A 23,539-nucleotide genomic window follows, 5' to 3' on the forward strand; every position below is an offset into this window, starting at 1 on the left:
ACCAGAGAAATCTTAACAAGCACCACAGAAATCATCGATAGATACAGAGATAGCAGGAAACTCGACATCAGCGAGGCACTACACATCAAAAAGTCCACACCAGCAATCAATAGCCTGTTTGGCATATGTTACCAAATTGGATGGTTCCGGGAGAGTCATTAACCTTTTTCAAGAGGCTGGATAGTTTGGCTGCTGCCTGGGGCCGAGCAGCTTTGGGGATGTGCTGCAAGGTTCCAACCGATGTCACTTTGATGGCTTCTAGTAGGTTCTCTGTTGAAATGAAGCTGTTGGAGGTGTTTTTCCCTGACTGCTGGTGTGGGGTGTTGATTGATGCTGTCTGGGAGGGTAGCACGTACCCACACGTTGGGTTCCGTTGTGGGCCTGCTTGTGCACATCACCGTTATTAGAGTCTCCACACCCTGTCACACTCTTGGCATGCGCCTTCTCTGTTGCTGATTGATGGCTCCTCCTGGCTCAGAGAAACCAGGAGGCTCAGGCAATCCAATCAGACATATATATATATATATATATATATATATATATATATATATATATATATATATATATATATATATATATATATATATATATATATATATATATATATATATAATGTGTGTGTGTGTGTGTATTCACCTAGTTGTGTTTGCGGGGGTTGAGCTCGGGCTCTTTGGTCCCGCCTCTCAACCGTCAATCAACTGGTGTACAGGTTCCTGAGCCTACTGGGCTCTATCATATCTACACTTGAAACTGTGTATGGAGTCAGCCTCCACCACATCACTTCCTAATGCATTCCATTTGTCAACCACTCTGACACTAAAAAAAGTTCTTTCTAATATCTCTGTGGCTCATTTGGGCACTCAGTTTACACCTGTGTTCCCTTGTGTTAAATAGCCTGTCTTTATCTACCCTATCAATTCCCTTCAGAATCTTGAATGTGGTGATCATGTCCCCCCTAACTCTTCTGTCTTCCAGCGAAGTGAGGTTTAATTCCCGTAGTCTCTCCTCGTAGCTCATACCTCTCAGCTCGGGTACTAGTCTGGTAGCAAACCTTTGAACCTTTTCCAGTTTAGTCTTATCCTTGACTAGATATGGACTCCATGCTGGGGCTGCATACTCCAGGATTGGCCTGACATATGTGGTATACAAAGTTCTGAATGATTCTTTACACAAGTTTCTGAATGCCGTTCGTATGTTGGCCAGCCTGGCATATGCCGCTGATGTCATCCTCTTGATATGGGCTGCAGGAGACAGGTCTGGCGTGATATCAACTCCCAAGTCTTTTTCTTTCTCTGACTCCTGAAGAATTTCCTCTCCCAGATGATACCTTGTATCTGGCCTCCTGCTCCCTACACCTATCTTCATTACATTACATTGTGTGTGTGTGTGTGTGTGCGCGTGTGTGTGTGTGTGTGTGTGTGTGTGTGTGTGTGTGTGTGTGTGTGTGTACCAACTATGAGTGAAGTGTTTTGTTATCACAGAAGTTGTTGTGAACAACTTTGAGTAGGACCGTGAATGTTTCCATATTATTGTGCCTTCTGAGACAGACCACAGACAGACCACAGACAGACCACAGACAGACCACAGACAGACCACAGACAGACCACAGACAGACCACAGACAGACCACAGACAGAAAGAGAGAGAGGGCAGGAGAAAAACAGACCCGGGAACCAGCCAGTACCCGTCCTATAATATATATATAAAATATATTGCCTCACCGCAGACAGCTGACGATCCATCATAAAACTATCGTGGGAGCCGCTGTGATAAATCTAACTTTCTGACGAGTTTCGTGACTTCTGCTTCAGGAGCTGAAGAAGACCTGCACAGATGAGGCTCCAATAGTCCGGAGGATCAGCGCCTCGTCCCAGGAGGGTCGGGGTGATACCCCTCGTTCAGTGCAGGTTGGAGCAGAAGCATTAGGCTCATTTAATATAGGCCTAGTGTCTCCGTTTTCGTCCCCTTATACACTACTACAAGGGCTACGTTTTTGACTTACAATCCGGGCTCCCGGATTCAAACCCGGGTTCACGATACAGGAGCCCCTGGATCGAACCCGGGGGGCTCCCTCGAACAGGCTGGACAGAAATCATTGGGCACGTTTCCTTTCACCTAATGTGCTGCTAACTTGGCAGTAAATAGGTACCCAGGAGTCAGTGAACTGATGTGGGAGGGGTAGCGTCCTGGGAAGGGGTCAGTAGTTCCACCTTGTGGGACGGGAGGGGGGGGGGATTGTAATTCCAACATTGAGTGCATGTCTATATGAATTCAGAGGCGACCTGTCCCCAACCGGAATTACACTGGTACATGGAAGAGTGCGGTTGTTCTGGCTCCACCGTACATGTACATGTGTGTACATGTGTGTACATGTGTGTACAGGTGTACAGGTATGTACGTCTGGGAGTCGCAGTGTGTCACTCTCTGATTGAACATTTCCTTCGAGGCAAATGAGAGGCCGTGATGGAGGAAGAACGAGCATTGGACATTGTGTGGGTTGAAGATGACCCTCTCACAGGGTGGCAGGTTTGGTGGCAGGCTTGGTGGTAGGTTTGGTGGCAAGTTTGGTGGCAAGTTTGGTGGCAGGCTTGGTGGTAGGTTTGGTGGTAGGTTTGGTGGTAGGTTTGGTGGTAGGTTTGGTGGTAGGTTTGGTGGCAAGTTTGGTGGCAGGTTTGGTGACAGGCTTGGTGGCAGGCTTGGTGGCAGGCTTGGTGGCAGGCTTGGTGGCAGGCTTGGTGGCAGGCTTGGTGGCAGGCTTGGTGGTAGGCTTGGTGGCAGGCTTGGTGGCAGGCTTGGTGGCAGGCTTGGTGGCAGGCTTGGTGGCAGGTTTGGTGGCAGGTTTGGTGGCAGGCTTGGTGGCAGGCTTGGTGGCAGGCTTGGTGGCAGGCTTGGTGGCAGGTTTGGTGGCAGGCTTGGTGGCAGGCTTGGTGGCAGGCTTGGTGGTAGGCTTGGTGGTAGGCTTGGTGGTAGGCTTGGTGGCAGGCTTGGTGGCAGGCTTGGTGGCAGGCTTGGTGGCAGGTTTGGTGGCAGGCTTGGTGGCAGGTTTGGTGGCAGGCTTGGTGGCAGGCTTAGTGGCAGGCTTGGTGGCAGGCTTGGTGGCAGGCTTGGTGGTAGGCTTGGTGGTAGGCTTGGTGGTAGGCTTGGTGGTAGGCTTGGTGGTAGGCTTGGTGGCAAGTTTGGTGGCAGGCTTGGTGGCAGGCTTGGTGGCAGGTTTGGTGGCAGGCTTGGTGGCAGGCTTGGTGGCAGGCTTGGTGGTAGGCTTGGTGGCAGGCTTGGTGGCAGGTTTGGTGGCAGGCTTGGTGGCAGGCTTGGTGGTAGGCTTGGTGGTAGGCTTGGTGGCAGGCTTGGTGGCAGGTTTGGTGGCAGGCTTGGTGGCAGGCTTGGTGGTAGGCTTGGTGGCAGGCTTGGTGGCAGGCTTGGTGGCAGGCTTGGTGGTAGGCTTGGTGGCAGGCTTGGTGGCAGGTTTGGTGGCAGGCTTGGTGGCAGGCTTGGTGGCAGGCTTGGTGGTAGGCTTGGTGGTAGGCTTGGTGGTAGGCTTGGTGGTAGGCTTGGTGGTAGGCTTGGTGGCAGGCTTGGTGGCAGGCTTGGTGGCAGGCTTGGTGGCAGGCTTGGTGGCAGGCTTGGTGGCAGGCTTGGTGGTAGGTTTGGTGGCAGGCTTGGTGGCAGGTTTGGTGGCAGGTTTGGTGGCAGGCTTGGTGGTAGGCTTGGTGGTAGGCTTGGTGGCAGGCTTGGTGGCAGGTTTGGTGGCAGGTTTGGTGGCAGGCTTGGTGGCAGGCTTGGTGGTAGGCTTGGTGGCAGGCTTGGTGGCAGGTTTGGTGGCAGGCTTGGTGGCAGGTTTGGTGGCAGGTTTGGTGGCAGGCTTGGTGGCAGGTTTGGTGGCAGGCTTGGTGGCAGGTTTGGTGGCAGGCTTGGTGGCAGGCTTGGTGGCAGGCTTGGTGGCAGGTTTGGTGGCAGGCTTGGTGGCAGGTTTGGTGGCAGGTTTGGTGGCAGGCTTGGTGGCAGGCTTGGTGGCAGGCTTGGTGGCAGGTTTGCTGGCAGGCTTGGTGGTAGGCTTGGTGGCAGGCTTGGTGGCAGGCTTGGTGGCAGGCTTGGTGGCAGGTTTGGTGGCAGGCTTGGTGGCAGGTTTGGTGACAGGCTTGGTGGCAGGTTTGGTGGCAGGCTTGGTGGTAGGTTTGGTGGCAGGCTTGGTGGTAGGTTTGGTGGCAGGCTTGGTGGCAGGCTTGGTGGTAGGTTTGGTGGCAGGCTTGGTGGCAGGCTTGGTGGTAGGTTTGGTGGCAGGCTTGGTGGTAGGTTTGGTGGCAGGCTTGGTGGTAGGTTTGGTGGCAGGTTTGGTGGCAGGCTTGGTGGTAGGTTTGGTGGCAGGCTTGGTGGTAGGTTTGGTGGCAGGCTTGGTGGCAGGCTTGGTGGTAGGTTTGGTGGCAGGCTTGGTGGTAGGTTTGGTGGCAGGCTTGGTGGCAGGTTTGGTGGTAGGTTTGGTGGCAGGCTTGGTGGTAGGTTTGGTGGCAGGCTTGGTGGTAGGTTTGGTGGCAGGCTTGGTGGCAGGCTTGGTGGTAGGTTTGGTGGCAGGCTTGGTGGTAGGTTTGGTGGCAGGCTTGGTGGTAGGTTTGGTGGCAGGCTTGGTGGTAGGTTTGGTGGCAGGCTTGGTGGCAGGCTTGGTGGTAGGTTTGGTGGCAGGCTTGGTGGTAGGTTTGGTGGCAGGCTTGGTGGTAGGTTTGGTGGCAGGCTTGGTGGCAGGCTTGGTGGTAGGTTTGGTGGCAGGCTTGGTGGTAGGTTTGGTGGCTGGCTTGGTGGTAGGTTTGGTGGCAGGCTTGGTGGTAGGTTTGGTGGCAGGCTTGGTGGTAGGTTTGGTGGCAGGCTTGGTGGCAGGCTTGGTGGCAGGCTTGGTGGCAGGCTTGGTGGTAGGTTTGGTGGCAGGCTTGGTGGTAGGCTTGGTGGCAGGCTTGGTGGCAGGCTTGGTGGCAGGCTTGGTGGCAGGTTTGGTGGCAGGCTTGGTGGCAGGCTTGGTGGCAGGTTTGGTGGCAGGTTTGGTGGCAGGCTTGGTGGCAGGCTTGGTGGCAGGCTTGGTGGCAGGCTTGGTGGCAGGTTTGGTGGCAGGCTTGGTGGCAGGCTTGGTGGCAGGCTTGGTGGCAGGCTTGGTGGCAGGCTTGGTGGCAGGTTTGGTGGCAGGCTTGGTGGCAGGCTTGGTGGCAGGCTTGGTGGCAGGCTTGGTGGCAGGCTTGGTGGCAGGCTTGGTGGCAGGCTTGGTGGTAGGTTTGGTGGCAGGCTTGGTGGCAGGCTTGGTGGCAGGCTTGGTGGTATTACAGGAAAACATAAGTATTATTTTGAATTGTTTTCTTATAACCTGCGCCTCCAGTGTCTATGTTGCCTCTCTCATGGCCCAACATAGCCCCCATAACTCTGAGTGTGTTGGGAATAGCCTGCAGTCTATTCCCAGCACACAGCTCATGACGAGTGATGTAACCTAATAGCTAGTTAGTGTCTAGGTCACTGTGTCTCTGGTCCTTATAGCTAGCTTGTGTCGTCTAGGTCACTGTGTCTCTGGTCCTTATAGCTAGCTAGTGTCGTCTAGGTCACTGTGTCTCTGGTCCTTATAGCTAGCTTGTGTCGTCTAGGTCACTGTGTCTCTGGTCCTTATAGCTAGCTTGTGTCGTCTAGGTCACTGTGTCTCTGGTCCTTATAGCTAGCTAGTGTCGTCTAGGTCACTGTGTCTCTGGTCCTTATAGCTAGCTTGTGTCGTCTAGGTCACTGTGTCTCTGGTCCTTATAGCTAGCTAGTGTCGTCTAGGTCACTGTCTCTGGTCCTTATAGCTAGCTAGTGTCGTCTAGGTCACTGTCTCTGGTCCTTATAGCTAGCTTGTGTTGTCTAGGTCACTGTGTCTCTGGTCCTTATAGCTAGCTTGTGTTGTCTAGTTCACTGTCTCTGGTCCTTATAGCTAGCTAGTGTCTCTGGTCCTTATAGCTAGCTAGTGTCGTCTAGGTCACTGTCTCTGGTCCTTATAGCTAGCTTGTGTTGTCTAGTTCACTGTCTCTGGTCCTTATAGCTAGCTAGTGTCGTCTAGGTCACTGTCTCTGGTCCTTATAGCTAGCTTGTGTCGTCTAGGTCACTGTGTCTCTGGTCCTTATAGCTAGCTAGTGTCGTCTAGGTCACTGTGTCTCTGGTCCTTATAGCTAGCTTGTGTCGTCTAGGTCACTGTGTCTCTGGTCCTTATAGCTAGCTTGTGTTGTCTAGTTCACTGTGTCTCTGGTCCTTATAGCTAGCTAGTGTCGTCTAGGTCACTGTGTCTCTGGTCCTTATAGCTAGCTTGTGTTGTCTAGTTCACTGTGTCTCTGGTCCTTATAGCTAGCTTGTGTTGTCTAGGTCACTGTGTCTCTGGTCCTTATAGCTAGCTTGTGTTGTCTAGTTCACTGTGTCTCTGGTCCTTATAGCTAGCTTGTGTTGTCTAGTTCACTGTGTCTCTAGTCCTTATAGCTAGCTAGCTAGTAGTGTTGTAAGGTGTGTACAGGTGTGGTATGGTTGTCCACACCTGACAAGGCTCCCGCTCCCTCACACCGTTGAGGGCACCATGACCCCAGATTCAAGATTCATTGAACATTTACACAATCATTTACAAAACATAACTTTCTCCTTAATCAACGCGGCTTTGTTTACATTTACTTAAGAGTTTAAGAGCATAAAATCGCTACGAGTTTGTTTAAAACCATAACAACCTTGGCTTGTGGAGCTCCGTCACTCGTAAACTGTTTACTAAATGGAAACCTGACTGCTATGATTGTGGAAAGATGCACTGGCAGCAGGACAGCGGTTGTCGCCATTGATGAAAACTGGGAAAGTTTAGATTAAAAAGTCCTGGGTAAATACTGGTTTGGGGACGAGGTGGTCGATTTATGGAACAGTTCACCGGGTAACATAGTGGACGTGAGATCGCTGGAGTGTTTCAAGCGTAGGTTAGACATGTATATGAATGTGGTTGGGTGGGTATACATAGGAGCCCAGGGTACTGGCACCTAGGGTTCTGGCACCCAGGGTACTGGCACCTAGGGTACTGGCACCTAGGGTTCTGGCACCTAGGGTACTGGCACCTAGGGTTCTGGCACTCAGGGTTCTGGCACTCAGGGTTCTGGCACTCAGGGTTCTGGCACTCAGGGTTCTGGCACTCAGGGTTCTGGCACTCAGGGTTCTGGCACCCAGGGTTCTGGCACCCAGGGTTCTGGCACCCAGGGTTCTGGCATCCAGGGTTCTGGCACTCAGGGTTCTGGCACCCAGGGTTCTGGCACCCAGGTTACTGGCACCCAGGTTACTGGCACCCAGGGTTCTGGCACCCAGGGTTCTGGCACCTAGGGTACTGGCACCTAGGGTTCTGGCACCTAGGGTTCTGGCACCCAGGGTTCTGGCACCCAGGGTACTGGCACCTAGGGTACTGGCACCCAGGGTTCTGGCACCCAGGGTTCTGGCACCCAGGGTTCTGGTACTTGTGGGGTGTGGGCGTGGTGTGGTGTGTGGGCGTGGTGTGGGCGTGGTGTGGGCGTGGTGTGGTGTGTGGGCGTGGTGTCTGGGTGTGGTGTGTGGGCGTGGTGTGGTGTGTGGGCGTGGTGTGTGGGTGTGGTGTGTGGGCGTGGTGTGGGAGTGAGGTGTGGGCGTGGTGTGGGGTGTGGGCGTGGTGTGGGGTGTGAGCGTGGTGTGGGCGTGGCGTGGGAAATTTTTACTTGCATTAATATTTCTAAGGTTCATCAAAACGTGACAAACTAAATTTCGTTTGCAGCCTTCGTGACAGGCGGGTCCCTCGCTGCCTTCAGTGTCTTCACCTCACCTGCGACACGACAACATCAATTAATAAACCAGTTGACAATAACTTGCCACAAGGTGTCCCCATAATATACATAATAATGAAGGCTGCTGGTAGCCTAAGCCAAGGGAGCCTTTAAGTGTTATCACTCACCCTGTTTACTGGTTTTCCAACTTGGCCGTGCTGCTACAAGCGTGTTGTAAACCATTGATAATTACTACCAGCTGTACACTGGGATAAAAAAAGTTAAACTCATCAGTGTGGCGTTGCTGGGTGCAGCTCAGAGCACGTAAAGTCTGGATGAAATTGATTCAACGAGATGATTATCTTCTTCGCAAAAGCTTGTACATTGACGACTCTGGTCTCGTCCACAGGCCTGTAGCGTGGCGGTATTTCCCCGCTCTCAGTAGCAGCAACACGTCACATCTCGCTGCTGTGGCGCTGCGTTCCGTTTGTGGCTTTGTTTCTTGACAAGTTTATTCGGGGAAAATGTACAATGAATGTTCATTTGTGTGGCAGCAATTGTAGCAGCGTGACCGAGGCCGGACACAGGAGCAGGCTGATGAGTCTTCCTATTGGCGTGTGTTGAAAGTCAATTTCTGTTAGGGAGTAGAGAGCCGGCATGATGGGGCCGACCTCTTCCGTCTCTATGTAGCGAGGTGACCCAACACCGTGACCATAAGTAGCGTCTTGACCCCGGACAAGTTCCGTAGGCGACTTGGTGGCGGGGAAACTGGAGCAATCATGAGGGAGCCTCCCTCTGCCAAGATGGGTATGCAGGTAACGCTGGGGACGGCCCCCTTGCCCACACAACGATAGGGCATGGGTACGAGGCTTGAGAAACAAATGAACAATTGAGATATTTATAAATTATTTAAAAAAAAGTAGCGGGAAAATGGAATGAACTAAAGGAGCAGGTTGTGGAAGCGTACTTTATTCGTAATATCAATAGTGGATATTATTTCAAGGCCGGGAGGCATTACATTAAACAACCGACGGCTGGAAAGGCAGGATCCATATGCTAAATGTCGACTCTGTAAGTACACATATAGGTGAATACACATACACTCACACTCACACTATGACTAGATTTGGTCATCGCAGTCGACTGGACAGCGCTCTGGGGGTCGTAGTTCTAAGAGCCAAAGTTCGATTCCCGGTCAAGGCAGAAACAAATAGGCAGTTTCTTTCATCTGATGTGTCTGTTCATGAATTTTGTGAGACCAAACTTGGAATATGCAGCAGTTGTATGTTGCCCATATCTCAAGAAGCACATAAATAAAATGGACAAGGTGCAGTGGCATCCTACAAAATGGCTTCTGGAACTTAAAATCAAGAGTTACGAAGAGATGTTAGAGGCATTAAATACGCCAAAGAAAGAAGATAGTAGAAAAATAGGTGATACGATCACCAGTTACAATATAATAACAGGAATCGACCAAAATTGGCAAAGGGAATTCCTGAAATCAGCAACTTCAAGAACAAGAGGTCACAGATTCAAGCTAAGGAAACAGAGGTGCCAAAAAAAATATTAGTCTTACAGAGTGGTAGACGGTTGGAACAAGTTAATTGAGAAGGTGGTGGAGGCCAAAACCGTCAGTAGTTTCAAAGTGTTATACGACAGAGTGCTGGGTAGACACGACACCACGAGCGTAGCTCTCATCCTGTAACTGGCAGATAGGTAGGCATCCTTCAGTCTCGGAAGACTATGGAGTTGCGCTCTGGTTGTCAATCCTGGTGCAGCGTCTGGTGTGACTGATGAGGCCAATCCCAGAATGGCAATCCATCCCACATTGAGCACAAACGAACAGACTGCCTCCAGACTGACCGCTCTGTGGCCAGTGTTTCCCACGTGGTAAAATCGACGTCCATGGCTTTCAGGTCCCTCTTGCATATGACTGTAAAGTTGCTGGGGGTTTGCCTGTTTGACGTTTTCACTGTGTCAGCTCTCCGTACCGGAGATCCTTGGGGACCCTGCCGTCGCCCATTCGCACGCCCAAGTCAGCACATACGTCTCTGCTTAAGCATTGTGTACATGCTGGTGATTCTAGATCTCCCCAGGACGCTGTTGTTCGTCACCTTGTCCTGCCAGGTGATGTCCAAGATGTGTCGGAGGCAGCGCGTGTGGTAGGGATTCAGTTTTCTTTCCTGATGGGCGCAGTATCCAAGACTTACTGCCATATAGGAGAGTGCTCAGGACGCAGGTTCTGTAAACCTGAATCAGTGTATACTCAGTCAGCTTATTGTTGGCCCACACTCAATTTGTCAGTCTGGACATGGTTGTAGATGCCTTACTGATGTGTTTCTTTAGCTCCGTGTCGAGAGAGAGGAAGTCACAGATTGTGGAGCCCAGGTTTTCCAGTTTGTAATCGGAGATGCCAATATCAGGTGGGGAGTCCACTCCTTGTCCTATGACCTGTGTTTTCGTCAGGGTGATGGTGAGTACGAAAGCCTGGCAGGCCTTGCTGAAGCAAGTCATGAGCCATTGGAGGTCTTCAGTGCCGGTTGGTCCGGCACTTCTTGAAGGAAACAGTCTAGTTTCCATCTTCAAGAGGAAACTAGATTGTTTCCTTCCAGGAGTGCCGGACCAACCGGGCTGTGGTGGGTATGTGGGCCTGCGGGCCGCTCCAAGCAACAGCCTGGTGGACCAAACTCTCACAAGTCAAGCCTGGCCTCGGGCCGGGCTTGGGGAGTAGAACAACTCCCAGAACCCCATCAACCAGGTATCAACCAGAGCCAGGATACAGCCCTGCTTTACTCCGCTTCAGATGTCGAAGGCATCTAATGTTAAGCCGTCAAAGACCATAGTTCCCTTCATGTTCTCGTGGAAGGATCTGGTGATGCTGGGAGCCTAGGTGGGGCATCCGATCTTGGGAGGATCTTGAACAGGCCATCCCTGCTGACGAGGTCGAAGGCCTTCGTCAGATCTATGAAGGCTACGAAGAGTGGCTGCTTCTGTTCCCTGCATTTCTCCTGCAGTTGTCTGAGGGGAAAAGGCCATGTCGATGGTTGACCTGTCAGCTTTGAATTTGCACTGCGATTCTGGGTAGACTCTCTCCGCAAGTACTTGGAGCCTCTTCAATGTGACTCGAGCAAACAGCTTTCCGACACAATGACACAATGGAGGAACACAGACTCCCCTTGTGGGGCGTCTGGTAGCTGAGTGGACAGTGCGCAGGACTCGTAATTCTGTGGCTCGGGTTCGATTCCCGGACCAGGCAGAAACAAATGGGAAAAGTTTTTCACCCTCAATGCCCCTGTTACCAAGCAGTAAATAGGTACCTGGGAATTACACAGCTGTTACGGAGCTGCTTCCTGGGTGTGTGTATGTGTGTGTGAAAAAAAATTAGTTAGTAGTTAATAACAGCTTAGAGGCGGGCCGAAAGTGCAGAGCTCAACCCCCGCAAGCACAACTTGGTGAATACAACTAGGTGAATGCATCAATGTGACCTCGTTGACCTGTAACATCCGCTGCCCTGTTAATGTGTCATCAATGTCCACAACCTAGCACAAACAGCGAGAGACACTCAGAGAAGTAGTGAAGCCCTGAATACACGAGAGAAACAGTTAGCAGATATATTTCTTGGTCTGATGCCAAGTTATTTCTTGAGATCAGCTAACTAACGGGCCAATTATGGCTCCAGACACAGTCTGGACAGTTGGGATCAGGATGGTAAAGCACAAGGCTCTCTCCCTACTCTCTTCACGCCCCCCTCCCCTCACGAGTAAAGATGGATGAAATAGCGTAAAGGATGAATATTGTACTCATCTTTACTGCCCCCTTTACTGCGGTCACAGTTACTATGACCATGCACACCCTACATGGACCACATCCTGGATCACACCCTGGACCACACCCTGGACCATATCCTGGACCACACCCTTGACCATATCCTGGACCACACCCTGGACCACAACCTGGACCATATCCTGGACCACACCCTGGACCACACCCTGGACCATATCCTGGACCACCCCTGGATCACACCCTGGACCACACCCTGGATCACATCCTGAACCACACCCTGGATCACACCCTGGATCACACCCTGGACCACATCCTGGACCACACCCTGGATCACACCCTGGACCACACCCTGGACCACATCCTGGACCACACCCTGGATCACATCCTGGACCACATCCTGGACCACACCCTGGACCACACCCTGGACCACATCCTGGACCACATCCTGGACCACATCCTGGACCACACCCTGGATCACACCCTGGACCACACCCTGGACCACACCCTGGACCACACCCTGGACCACACCCTGGACCACACCCTGGACCACACCCTGGACCATATCCTGGACCACAACCACTGTACCACAACCACTGTACCACACCCACTGTACACAACTACTGTACCACAACCATTGTACCACAACGATTGTACCACAACCACTCTACCACAACCACTCTACCACAACCACTCTACCACAACCACTCTACCACAACCACTGTACCACACCCACTGTACCACACCCACTCTACCACAACCACTGTACCACAACCACTGTACCACAACCACTGTACCACAACCACTGTACCACAACCACTGTACCACACCCACTCTACCAAACCCACTGTACCACACCCACTCTACCAAACCCACTGTACCACAACCACTGTACCACAACCACTGTACCACACCCACTGTACCATAACCACTGTACCACACCCACTCTACCACACCCACTCTACCACACCCACTGTACCACACCCACTCAACCACAACCACTGTACCACAACCACTCTACCACACCCACTGTACCACAACCATTGTACCACAACCACTGTACCACAACTACTGTACCACAACCACTGTACCATAACCACTGTACCACAACCACTCTACCACACCCACTGTACCACACCCACTGTACCACACCCACTCTACCACACCCACTCTACCACACCCACTCTACCACAACCATTGTACCACAACCACTGTACCACAACCACTGTACCACACCCACTCTACCACACCCACTCTACCACAACCACTGTACCACAACCACTGTACCACAACCACTGTACCACACCCACTGTACCACAACCACTGTACCACAACCATTGTACCACAACCACTGTACCACAACCACTGTACCACAACCACTGTACCACACCCACTGTACCACAACAACTGTACCACAACCACTCTACCACAACCATTGTACCACAACCACTCTACCACACCCACTGTACCACAACTACTGTACCACAACCATTGTACCACACCCACTGTACCACACCCACTGTACCACACCCACTGTACCACAACCACTGTACCACAACCACTGTACCACACCCACTGTACCACACCCACTGTACCACAACCACTGTACCACACCCACTGTACCACAACCACTGTACCACACCCACTGTACCACAACCACTGTACCACACCCACTGTACCACAACCACTGTACCATAACTACTGTACCACACCCACTGTACCACAACCACTGTACCACACCCACTCTACCACACCCACTCTACCACACCCACTGTACCACAACCACTGTACCACACCCACTGTACCACAACCACTGTACCATAACTACTGTACCACACCCACTGTACCACAACCACTGTACCACAACCACTGTACCACACCCACTGTACCACAACCACTGTACCACACCCACTCTACCACACCCACTGTACCACAACCACTGTACCACAACCACTGTACCATAACCACTGTACCACAACCACTGTACCACAACCACTGTACCACAACCACTGTACCACAACCACTGTACCATAACTACTGTACCTTTCTCCCTGGTAGCGTTCGCGTACCGTGAGTGTGATGCTAATGGTACCTGGCTCTGGGGCGAGTGGACCAACTACTCCCAGTGTGTCACTGTTATAGAGCACCAGGTGAGTGATCACTGTTATAGAGCACCAGGTGAGTGATCACTGTTATAGAGCACCAGGTGAGTGTGTGTCACTGTTATAGAGCACCAGGTGAGTGATCACTGTTATAGAGCACCAGGTGAGTGATCACTGTTATAGAGCACCAGGTAAGTGTGTGTCACTGTTATAGAGCACCAGGTGAGTGATCACTGTTATAGAGCACCAGGTGAGTGTCACTATTATAGAGCACCAGGTGAGTGTGTCACTGTTATAGAGCACCAGGTGAGTGTGTCACTGTTATAGAGCACCAGGTGAGTGTGTCACTGTTATAGAGCACCAGGTGAGTGTGTCAGTTATAGAGCACCAGGTGAGTGATCACTGTTATAGAGCACCAGGTGAGTGATCACTGTTATAGAGCACCAGGTGAGTGTCACTATTATAGAGCACCAGGTGAGTGTGTCACTGTTATAGAGCACCAGGTGAGTGATCACTGTTATAGAGCACCAGGTGAGTGATCACTGTTATAGAGCACCAGGTGAGTGTCACTATTATAGAGCACCAGGTGAGTGTGTCACTGTTATAGAGCACCAGGTGAGTGTGTCACTGTTATAGAGCACCAGGTGAGTGTGTCACTGTTATAGAGCACCAGGTGAGTGTGTCACTGTTATAGAGCACCAGGTGAGTGTGTGTCACTGTTATAGAACACCAGGTGAGTGTGTGTCACTGTTATAGAGCACCAGGTGAGTGTGTGTCACTGTTATAGAGCACCAGGTGAGTGTGTGTGACTGTTATAGAGCACCAGGTGAGTGTGTGTCACTGTTATAGAGCACCAGGTGAGTGTGTCACTGTTATAGAGCACCAGGTGAGTGTGTGTCACTGTTATAGAGCACCAGGTGAGTGTGTGTCACTGTTATAGAGCACCAGGTGAGAGTGTGTCACTGTTATAGAGCACCAGGTGAGTGTGAGTGATGAGTGACCATGAAGGTAAGTGCAACTGGTGAGTGATGAGTGACCATGAAGGGATGATGAGTGACCATGAAGGGATGATGATGACACAACAAACACGGCCGATCAACAGACAGGACAAACACATCACTTCAGACCGTCGACTTAGCAATGTTTGCTTCGTCATAGAACCCCCCCCCCACCCTCCCAGTGAGTCAACAGGGGGGAACATGGTGAGTGTGTGAGTCACCAGGGGGAACATGGTGAGTGTGTGAGTCACCAGGGAGGAACATGGTGAGTGTGTGAGTCACCAGGGAGGAACATGGTGAGTGTGTGAGTCACCAGGGGGGAACATGGTGAGTGTGTGAGTCACCAGGGAGGAACATGGTGAGTGTGTGAGTCACCAGGGGGAACATGGTGAGTGTGTGAGTCACCAGGGAGGAACATGGTGAGTGTGAGAGTCACCAGGGAGGAACATGGTGAGTGTGTGAGTCACCAGGGAGGAACATGGTGAGTGTGTGAGTCACCAGGGAGGAACATGGTGAGTGTGTGAGTCACCAGGGAGGAACATGGTGAGTGTGTGAGTCACCAGGGAGGAACATGGTGAGTGTGTGAGTCACCAGGGAGGAACATGGTGAGTGTGTGAGTCACCAGGGAGGAACATGGTGAGTGTGAGAGTCACCAGGGAGGAACATGGTGAGTATGTGAGTCACCAGGGAGGAACATGGTGAGTGTGTGAGTCACCAGGGAGGAACATGGTGAGTGTGAGAGTCACCAGGGGGAACATGGTGAGTGTGTGAGTCACCAGGGAGGAACATGGTGGTGAGTGTGTGAGTCACCAGGGGGGAACATGGTGAGTGTGTGAGTCACCAGGGGGGAACATGGTGGTGAGTGTGTGAGTCACCAGGGGGGAACATGGTGGTGAGTGTGTGAGTCACCAGGGGGGAACATGGTGGTGAGTGTGTGAGTCACCAGGGGGGAACATGGTGAGTGTGTGAGTCACCAAGGGGGAACATGGTGTGTGAGAGTCACCAGGGGGGAACATGGTGAGTGTGTGAGTCACCAAGGGGGAACATGGTGTGTGAGAGTCACCAGGGGGAACATGGTGAGTGTGTGAGTCACCAGGGGGAACATGGTGGTGAGTGTGTGAGTCACCAGGGGGGAACATGGTGAGTGTGTGAGTCACCAGGGGGGAACATGGTGGCGAGTGTGAGTCATTAGGGGGGAACATGGTGAGTGTGTGAGTCACCAGGGGGGAACATGGTGTGTGAGAGTCACCAGGGGGGAACATGGTGAGTGTGAGAGTCACCAGGGGGGAACATGGTGAGTGTGTGAGTCACCAGGGGGGAACATGGTGAGTGTGTGAGTCACCAGGGGGGAACATGGTGAGTGTGTGAGTCACCAGGGGGAACATGGTGGTGAGTGTGTGAGTCACCAGGGGGAACATGGTGAGTGTGTGAGTCACCAGGGGGAACATGGTGGTGAGTGTGTGAGTCACCAGGGGGGAACATGGTGAGTGTGTGAGTCACCAGGGGGGAACATGGTGGCGAGTGTGAGTCATTAGGGGGGAACATGGTGAGTGTGAGAGTCACCAGGGGGGAACATGGTGGCGAGTGTGAGTCACCAGGGGGGAACATGGTGAGTGTGTGAGTCACCAGGGGGGAACATGGTGAGTGTGTGAGTCACCAGGAACATGGTGAGTGTGTGTGTGAGTCACCAGGAACATGGTGAGTGTGTGAGTCACCAGGGAGGAACATGGTGGCGAGTGTGTGAGTCACCAGGGAGGAACATGGTGAGTGTGTGAGTGAGAAAGTGACACTAACTTGACTGTCCCTCACAGGATGGGTCACCAGGAGTGAGAGAGGCCGTGAGACACATCACATTCATCGGGGCGCTGCTCTCTCTCCTCACCCTCACCATCACCCTCGTCATCTTCACCTGCTTCAGGTGAGTCGTCACGTCTGCTGGACTCTTCACTATCGTTCGAATCCTGAGCGATCATAAGGTTTAAGTTTTATATATGTGCCTATATGTGAACAAGCCTGAATAGTCCCCAGGACTATATGCAACTGAAAACTTGACATCTATGTCCGGTCGAGATGGTCAAGCGGATTAAGGCGTCCTGTACATACCAGTTGCGTTGCTCCTGGCCGTATGGGTTCGAGTCACTTCTGGGGTGTGAGTTTTCAGTTATATGCCTATATATAGCTATGTTATGTGAGTACTCGCTTATTTGTGCCTGCAGGATCGAGCACTGACTCTTGGATCCCGCCTTTCTGGCCATCGGTTGTTTACAGCAATGACTCCTGTCCTATTTCCCTATCATATCTAGTTTTAAAATTATGAATAGTATTTGCTTCCACAACCTGTTCCTGAAGTGCATTCCATTTTCCCACTACTCTCACGCTAAAAGAAAACTTCCTAACATCTCTGTGACTCATCTGAGTTTCCAGCTTCCATCCATGTCCCCTCGTTCTGTTACTATTCCGTGTGAACATTTCGTCTATGTCCATTCTGTCAATCCCTCTGAGTATCTTATACGTTCCTATCATGTCCCCTCTCTCCCTTCTTCTTTCTAGTGTCGTAAGGCACAGTTCCCTCAGGCGCTCCTCATACCCCATCCCTCGTAGCTCTGGGACGAGTCTCGTTGTAAGCCTCTGAACCTATTCCAGTTTGGCCTCAATCCCCTTTACACAGAAGAGTGCGTAATAATCCACTAAACAATATAGAGATCACATCTCTAAACCTGTCTGTGTAAGGGCAGACGGGACGCCATGTATTTACATAAATGTAAACAGCCACATAATGCCCCACATAATGCCCCACATAATGCCCCACATGCCCACAGATCACTGGAGTGTGACCGGTTAAGGGTTCACAGGAACTTGGTGGCCGCGCTCACCATCCGCTTCCTGGTGATGGTGGTCATCACTGAACCCTTCATCTCTCACCGTCACAGTCTCACCTATCGTGACCTGGTGAGTCTACGTCACTGTTGCACGACTGGTTGTGTGAGTCACTGTTGCAGGACTGGTTGTGTGAGTCACTGTTGCACGACTGGTTGTGTGAGTCACTGTTGTTGCAGGACTGGCTGTGTGAGTCACTGTTGCACGACTGCCTGTGTGAGTCACTGTTGTTGCAGGACTGGCTGTGTGAGTCACTGTTGCACGACTGGTTGTGAGTCACTGTTGTTTCAGAACTGGCTGTGTGAGTCACTGTTGTTTCAGGACTGGCTGTGTGAGTCACTGTTGTTTCAGGACTGGCTGTGTGAGTCACTTGTTTCAGGACTGGCTGTGTGAGTCACTGTTGTTTTAGGACTGGCTGTGTGAGTCACTGTTGTTTTAGGACTGGTTGTGTGAGTCACTGTTGTTTTAGGACTGGCTGTGTGAGTCACTGTTGCACGACTGGCTATGTGAGTCACTGTTGCACGACTGGCTGTGTGAGTCACTGTTTCAGGACTGGCTGTGTGAGTCACTGTTTCAGGACTGGCTGTGTGAGTTACTGTTGTTTCAGGACTGGCTGTGTGAGTCACTGTTGTTTCAGGACTGGCTGTGTGAGTCACTGTTGTTTCAGGACTGGCTGTGTGAGTCACTGTTGTTTCAGGACTGGCTGTGTGAGTCACTGTTGTTTCAGGACTGGCTGTGTGAGTCACTGTTGTTTCAGGACTGGCTGTGTGAGTCACTGTTGTTTCAGGACTGGCTGTGTGAGTCACTGTTGTTTCAGGACTGGCTGTGTGAGTCACTGTTGTTTCAGGACTGGCTGTGTGAGTCACTGTTGTTTCAGGACTGGCTGTGTGAGTCACTGTTGTTTCAGGACTGGCTGTGTGAGTCACTGTTGTTTCAGGACTGGCTGTGTGAGTCACTGTTGTTTCAGGACTGGCTGTGTGAGTCACTGTTGTTTCAGGACTGGCTGTGTGAGTCACTGTTGTTTCAGGACTGGCTGTGTGAGTCACTGTTGTTTCAGGACTGGCTGTGTGAGTCACTGTTGTTTCAGGACTGGCTGTGTGAGTCACTGTTGTTTCAGGACTGGCTGTGTGAGTCACTGTTGTTTCAGGACTGGCTGTGTGAGTCACTGTTGTTTCAGGACTGGCTGTGTGAGTCACTGTTGTTTCAGGACTGGCTGTGTGAGTCACTGTTGTTTCAGGACTGGCTGTGTGAGTCACTGTTGTTTCAGGACTGGCTGTGTGAGTCACTGTTGTTGCAGGACTGGCTGTGTGAGTCACTGTTACATACCGTGACTGTTGCAGGACTGGCTGTACATGTCACTGTTACATACCGGGACTGTTGCAGGACTGGCTGTACAAGTCACTGTTGCAAGACTGGCTGTACAAGTCACTGTTACATACCGTGACTGTTGCAGGACTGGCTGTGCAAGTCACTGCTGGCAGTGAGGATGTACGCCCAGACGGCCTCCATCAACTGGATGTTCGTCGAGGGCGTCTTCCTGCACTCAAGGTTGACGTCCCACGTCTTCGACGCCGGGGCTCCCTTCACTCTCTACTACGTCATAGGCTGGGGTCAGTCTTGGCCTCGTGTAGGCCTACTTGTGGCTTGCGGGCTTTGAGCTCTGGCTCTTTGGTCCCGCCTCTCAACTGTCAATCAACTGGTGTACAGCCTACTACTCGTGTAGGCCTACTCACGCTCATGGTAGCTAGTGTCACCTTTATTAGGCCTACACACGTCCACTGTACTAGAAATTAAATCTATTAAATATTAAACGGGAATATTTGAATTCAATAGTGTGTTGGATATCGTAGTGACTAGAGGGTGTTGTTTTTGCATTTTCTTAGGCCTATATCTCTGTAATACAGAGATATAGTATTGATATTATAGTATCTATTGATATAGATAACATCAATATCAACACAGTATTGTGTTGATATTGGTGTTGCGAGGGGATCGTGCAAGCTATATGGTTATCTTGTGTTCCAGGGTGGCCCCTAGTCTTGCTGGCGGCTTGGACCACTACCATGATTATGCACTATCCTGTCCACTGCTGGCGCGGCTACAGCTCTCTACCGTATATCTGGATTCTTGTGGCTCCCATGATAACAGCTCTCATGGTAGGTGGTTCCCATGATAGCAGCGTTCATGGTAGGTGGCTCCTATGATAGCAGCTCTCATGGTAGGTGGCTCCTATGATAGCAGCTCTCATGGTAAGTGGCTCCTATGATAGCAGCTCTCATGGTAGGTGGCTCCTATGATAGCAGCTCTCATGGTAGGTGGCTCCTATGATAGCAGCGTTCATGGTAGGTGGCTCCTATGATAGCAGCTCTCATGGTAGGTGCCTCCGTGATAACTGCTCATGGTGTGTGGCTTTGGGTTTTTTCCCAGCAGGGATATATTTAGTTAATTTATTTATATATTAAATTATTGATTTATTGAAGTTACTTTAATTTATTATTTTTAAATTCAAAGTGGACTCTATATTTAACAGTTATCGTGCCAGGTGTTGACCTGTACACAAGTCTTGAGGGGCTACGTACGGAGCCTATACCACATATAGTGAATATTAATAAACTACTGACTTAATGTGTGTTCAAAAAAATAAAAAATAAAAATGTTTATACAGGTAAAAGTACATACATAGAAGATGAGTTACAAACATAATGTTGGATTTATAGATAGAGCTACAAGAATGTAACAAGAATGTAACAAGAATGTAACAAGAATGTAACAACTCCTGCATATATCTCAAAAAAAAAGCTAGTACATACAATCCCTAAAGCCACTAATATGCATAGCGTTTCGAGCAAGGTGTGGGGGGGGGGTCACTTAGACTAAATCTTAATACTAATTGAGATTAAAGTATAAATTGTGTTGAAAACGGAAAAATAGTTGGAGGGGGAATATGGCAGAAATCAGCAATTATACAAGTTGATCAACAAACAGTATTGTTTTTAACTAACAAAACATGGGTTGATATTTAGGGGGGGTAAGGTAGGTTACATGGAGTTTATTAGGTAGTACTAAGTACTTAATTTTCTCTTAAACTGGTTGAGAGAGGTACAGCCTTTGTCATGATTGGGAAGGTCATTTCACATTCTGGGTCCCTTGATTTGTAGAGCATTTCTAGTTTGGTTAAGTACTCTTGGAATATCAAATAGGTATTTGTTTCTGGTGTGGTGCTCATGGGTTCTGTTACAACCTTCTAGGAAGCTTCTAAGGTCAGAATTGACATTACAGTTCAGAGTTTTAAATACAGTATATAGAGTACACACGAGAGGATGTTCAGTGACTTAATATCTAACATACACAAAGATTTGAGTAAGGGTTCAGAGTGCTGTCTGGGACCAGAGTTAGATATTGTCCTAATAGCAGCTTTGTGTTGAGTAATTAGAGGACGTAAATGATTTTGGGTAATAGAGCCCCAAGCACAAATACCATAGTTGAGACAAGGATAGACGAGAGAGTAATAGAGCATCAAAAGAACAGAGAGGTATATAATATGTTTGACCAGACCACACACTAGAAGCTGAAGGGATGACGACGTTTCGGTCCGTCCTGGACCATTCTCAAGTCGGTCGACTTGAGAATGGTCCAGGACGGACCGAAACGTCGTCGTCCCTTCACCTTCTAGTGTGTGGTCTGGTCAAACTACTTCAGCCCCGTTATTGTGACCCATCGCCTGCACAAGGTACATAATATCTGATCTTAGAAAGAATGCCAACAGTTTTAGAAACTTTTTTTTTCTGCTATATTTAGAATGTGACCCTGGAAATTGAGCTTGTTGTCGATGAGAACACCAAGGAACTTGCCGTCTACTTTGTTACTAATTTGGATGTTGTTTATTCTTAGATTAATTTGATCTGAGGATTTATTACCAAACAATATATAGAAAAATTTTCAATGTTAAGGATACCTTACCTTGAGGTGCTTCCGGGGCTTAGCGTCCCCGCGGCCCGGTCGTCGACCAGGCCTCCTGGTTGCCGGACTGATCAACCAGGCTGTTGGACGCGGCTGCTCGCAGCCTGACGTATGAGTCACAGCCTGGTTGATCAGGTATCCTTTGGAGGTGCTTATCCAGTTCTCTCTTGAACACTGTGAGGGGTCAGCCAGTTATGTCCCTTATGTGTAGTGGAAGCGTGTTGAACAGTCTCGGGCCTCTGATGTTGATAGTTCTCTCTTGAACACTGTGAGGGGTCGGCCAGTTATGTCCCTTATGTGTAGTGGAAGCGTGTTGAACAGTCTCGGGCCTCTGATGTTGATAGTACTCTCTTGAACACTGTGAGGGGTCGGCCAGTTATGTCCCTTATGTGTAGTGGAAGCGTGTTGAACAGTCTCGGGCCTCTGATGTTGATAGTACTCTCTTGAACACTGTGAGGGGTCGGCCAGTTATGTCCCTTATGTGTAGTGGAAGCGTGTTGAACAGTCTCGGGCCTCTGATGTTGATAGTTCTCTCTTGAACACTGTGAGGGGTCGGCCAGTTATGTCCCTTATGTGTAGTGGAAGCGTGTTGAACAGTCTCGGGCCTCTGATGTTGATAGTTCTCTCTTGAACACTGTGAGGGGTCGGCCAGTTATGTCCCTTATGTGTAGTGGAAGCGTGTTGAACAGTCTCGGGCCTCTGATGTTGATAGTACTCTCTTGAACACTGTGAGGGGTCGGCCAGTTATGTCCCTTATGTGTAGTGGAAGCGTGTTGAACAGTCTCGGGCCTCTGATGTTGATAGTTCTCTCTCAGAGTTTGTTAGCAGCCAAAGATGGACTTTATTTAGTTCAGTATTCACTGTAACATTCAGAGCAAGGGGGTCAGGACTGGAGAAAATGAAGGTTGTGTCATCAGCAAATAAGATTGGTTTGAGGTGTTGAGAGGCATTTGGAAGGTCATTAATGTAGATGAGAAAGAGGAGAGGGCCAAGTATGCTGCTCTGAGGAACACCAATGTTGATAGGTAGGGTGGGAGATATGGAATTATTCACAGAAACATCCTGGAGCCTGTCAGTAAGGTAAAACTGAAGATATTAGAGGGTCTGACTCCATAATGATGTAATTTAAGAAGGTTGTGGTGGTTGACAGTGTCGAAAGTCTTACATAGGTCAACAAATAACCCAACAGGGAACTCATTTTTATCAAGAGCTGCATGTATCATGTTAATCATAGTAATCAGTGCATCGTTAGTGCTTGTTTGGGGATCTGAAGCGATATTGACAAGAGCTATGTATATTATGTTTGGCTAGATAAGAGTAAAGCTGCTTGTAGATTAGATTTTCAGATATTTTTGACAAGGTTGGCAGAATTTATATAGGTCTGTAATTGTTGACATCAGTGAGATCACCACATTTATGGACTGGGGTTACTCCAGAAAGGTATGGAGTTAAAGTGATTTGTTGAAGAGCAATGCATTGGCTGTTTCCCCATGACCAGTTCAAGTAGGGAAGGGGTGTTAATTCTTATAGTCACCCCCTTGCCTACTCTTTTTCGATAGGCGCCTCGATATCCTGGCTTGGTACCCACTATTTTGCCGTGATGAATTCTCTAGTGCCTGAGCTGCTGTGCTTTGTAGTGACTTGTGGGACCCGTTAGCGACTTCCCCATGACAATTTCATACAAAAATCCCATTTTCTGTAAAACAAAATCTATCTCATCCAGTGTAATAACATGCCTTTATTGCTTAATATATATTCATATATTACAAGATTTGTTCATGTGGAAGTCAATAAAAACCCTTTTCAAAATTCCAAGTAAATGCTGTCTACACGACTGTATATATAATACTTTCTTTCAGGAGCATAGAAAAAAATGAGGTCAGAGGGTCTAAAATTGATAATATAGTTGACAGTAAATGACTTGAATATTAAGTAGCTACTGCACCTTAATGTTTTAGCCAGTGTTCTCCAGTGTTCTCATCCATCTCACTGTACACAGATCAACCTGTTGTTCCTGGTGAACATCGTCAGGATCCTGGTCACCAAGCTCCAGGCCAGCGATGCTCAGTTCAGGT

General features: G+C 49.9%; 1 protein-coding gene across 1 annotated transcript in view; it reads left to right on the top strand.

Annotated features, from left to right (window-relative positions):
- Positions 1-23,539, top strand: part of LOC123767200 (corticotropin-releasing factor receptor 2) — a 102,539-nt gene that overhangs the window by 68,382 nt on the left and 10,618 nt on the right. The window contains exons 4-9 of the mRNA XM_069304759.1: positions 13,586-13,677; positions 16,439-16,545; positions 17,447-17,576; positions 18,958-19,114; positions 19,530-19,660; positions 23,464-23,537. Coding sequence (XP_069160860.1) covers positions 13,586-13,677; positions 16,439-16,545; positions 17,447-17,576; positions 18,958-19,114; positions 19,530-19,660; positions 23,464-23,537 — 691 coding nt within the window. The remainder of the gene's footprint in view (positions 1-13,585; positions 13,678-16,438; positions 16,546-17,446; positions 17,577-18,957; positions 19,115-19,529; positions 19,661-23,463; positions 23,538-23,539) is intronic.

Source organism: Procambarus clarkii, chromosome 53 (assembly GCF_040958095.1).
Source record: "Procambarus clarkii isolate CNS0578487 chromosome 53, FALCON_Pclarkii_2.0, whole genome shotgun sequence".
Lineage (NCBI taxonomy): Eukaryota > Metazoa > Arthropoda > Malacostraca > Decapoda > Cambaridae > Procambarus > Procambarus clarkii.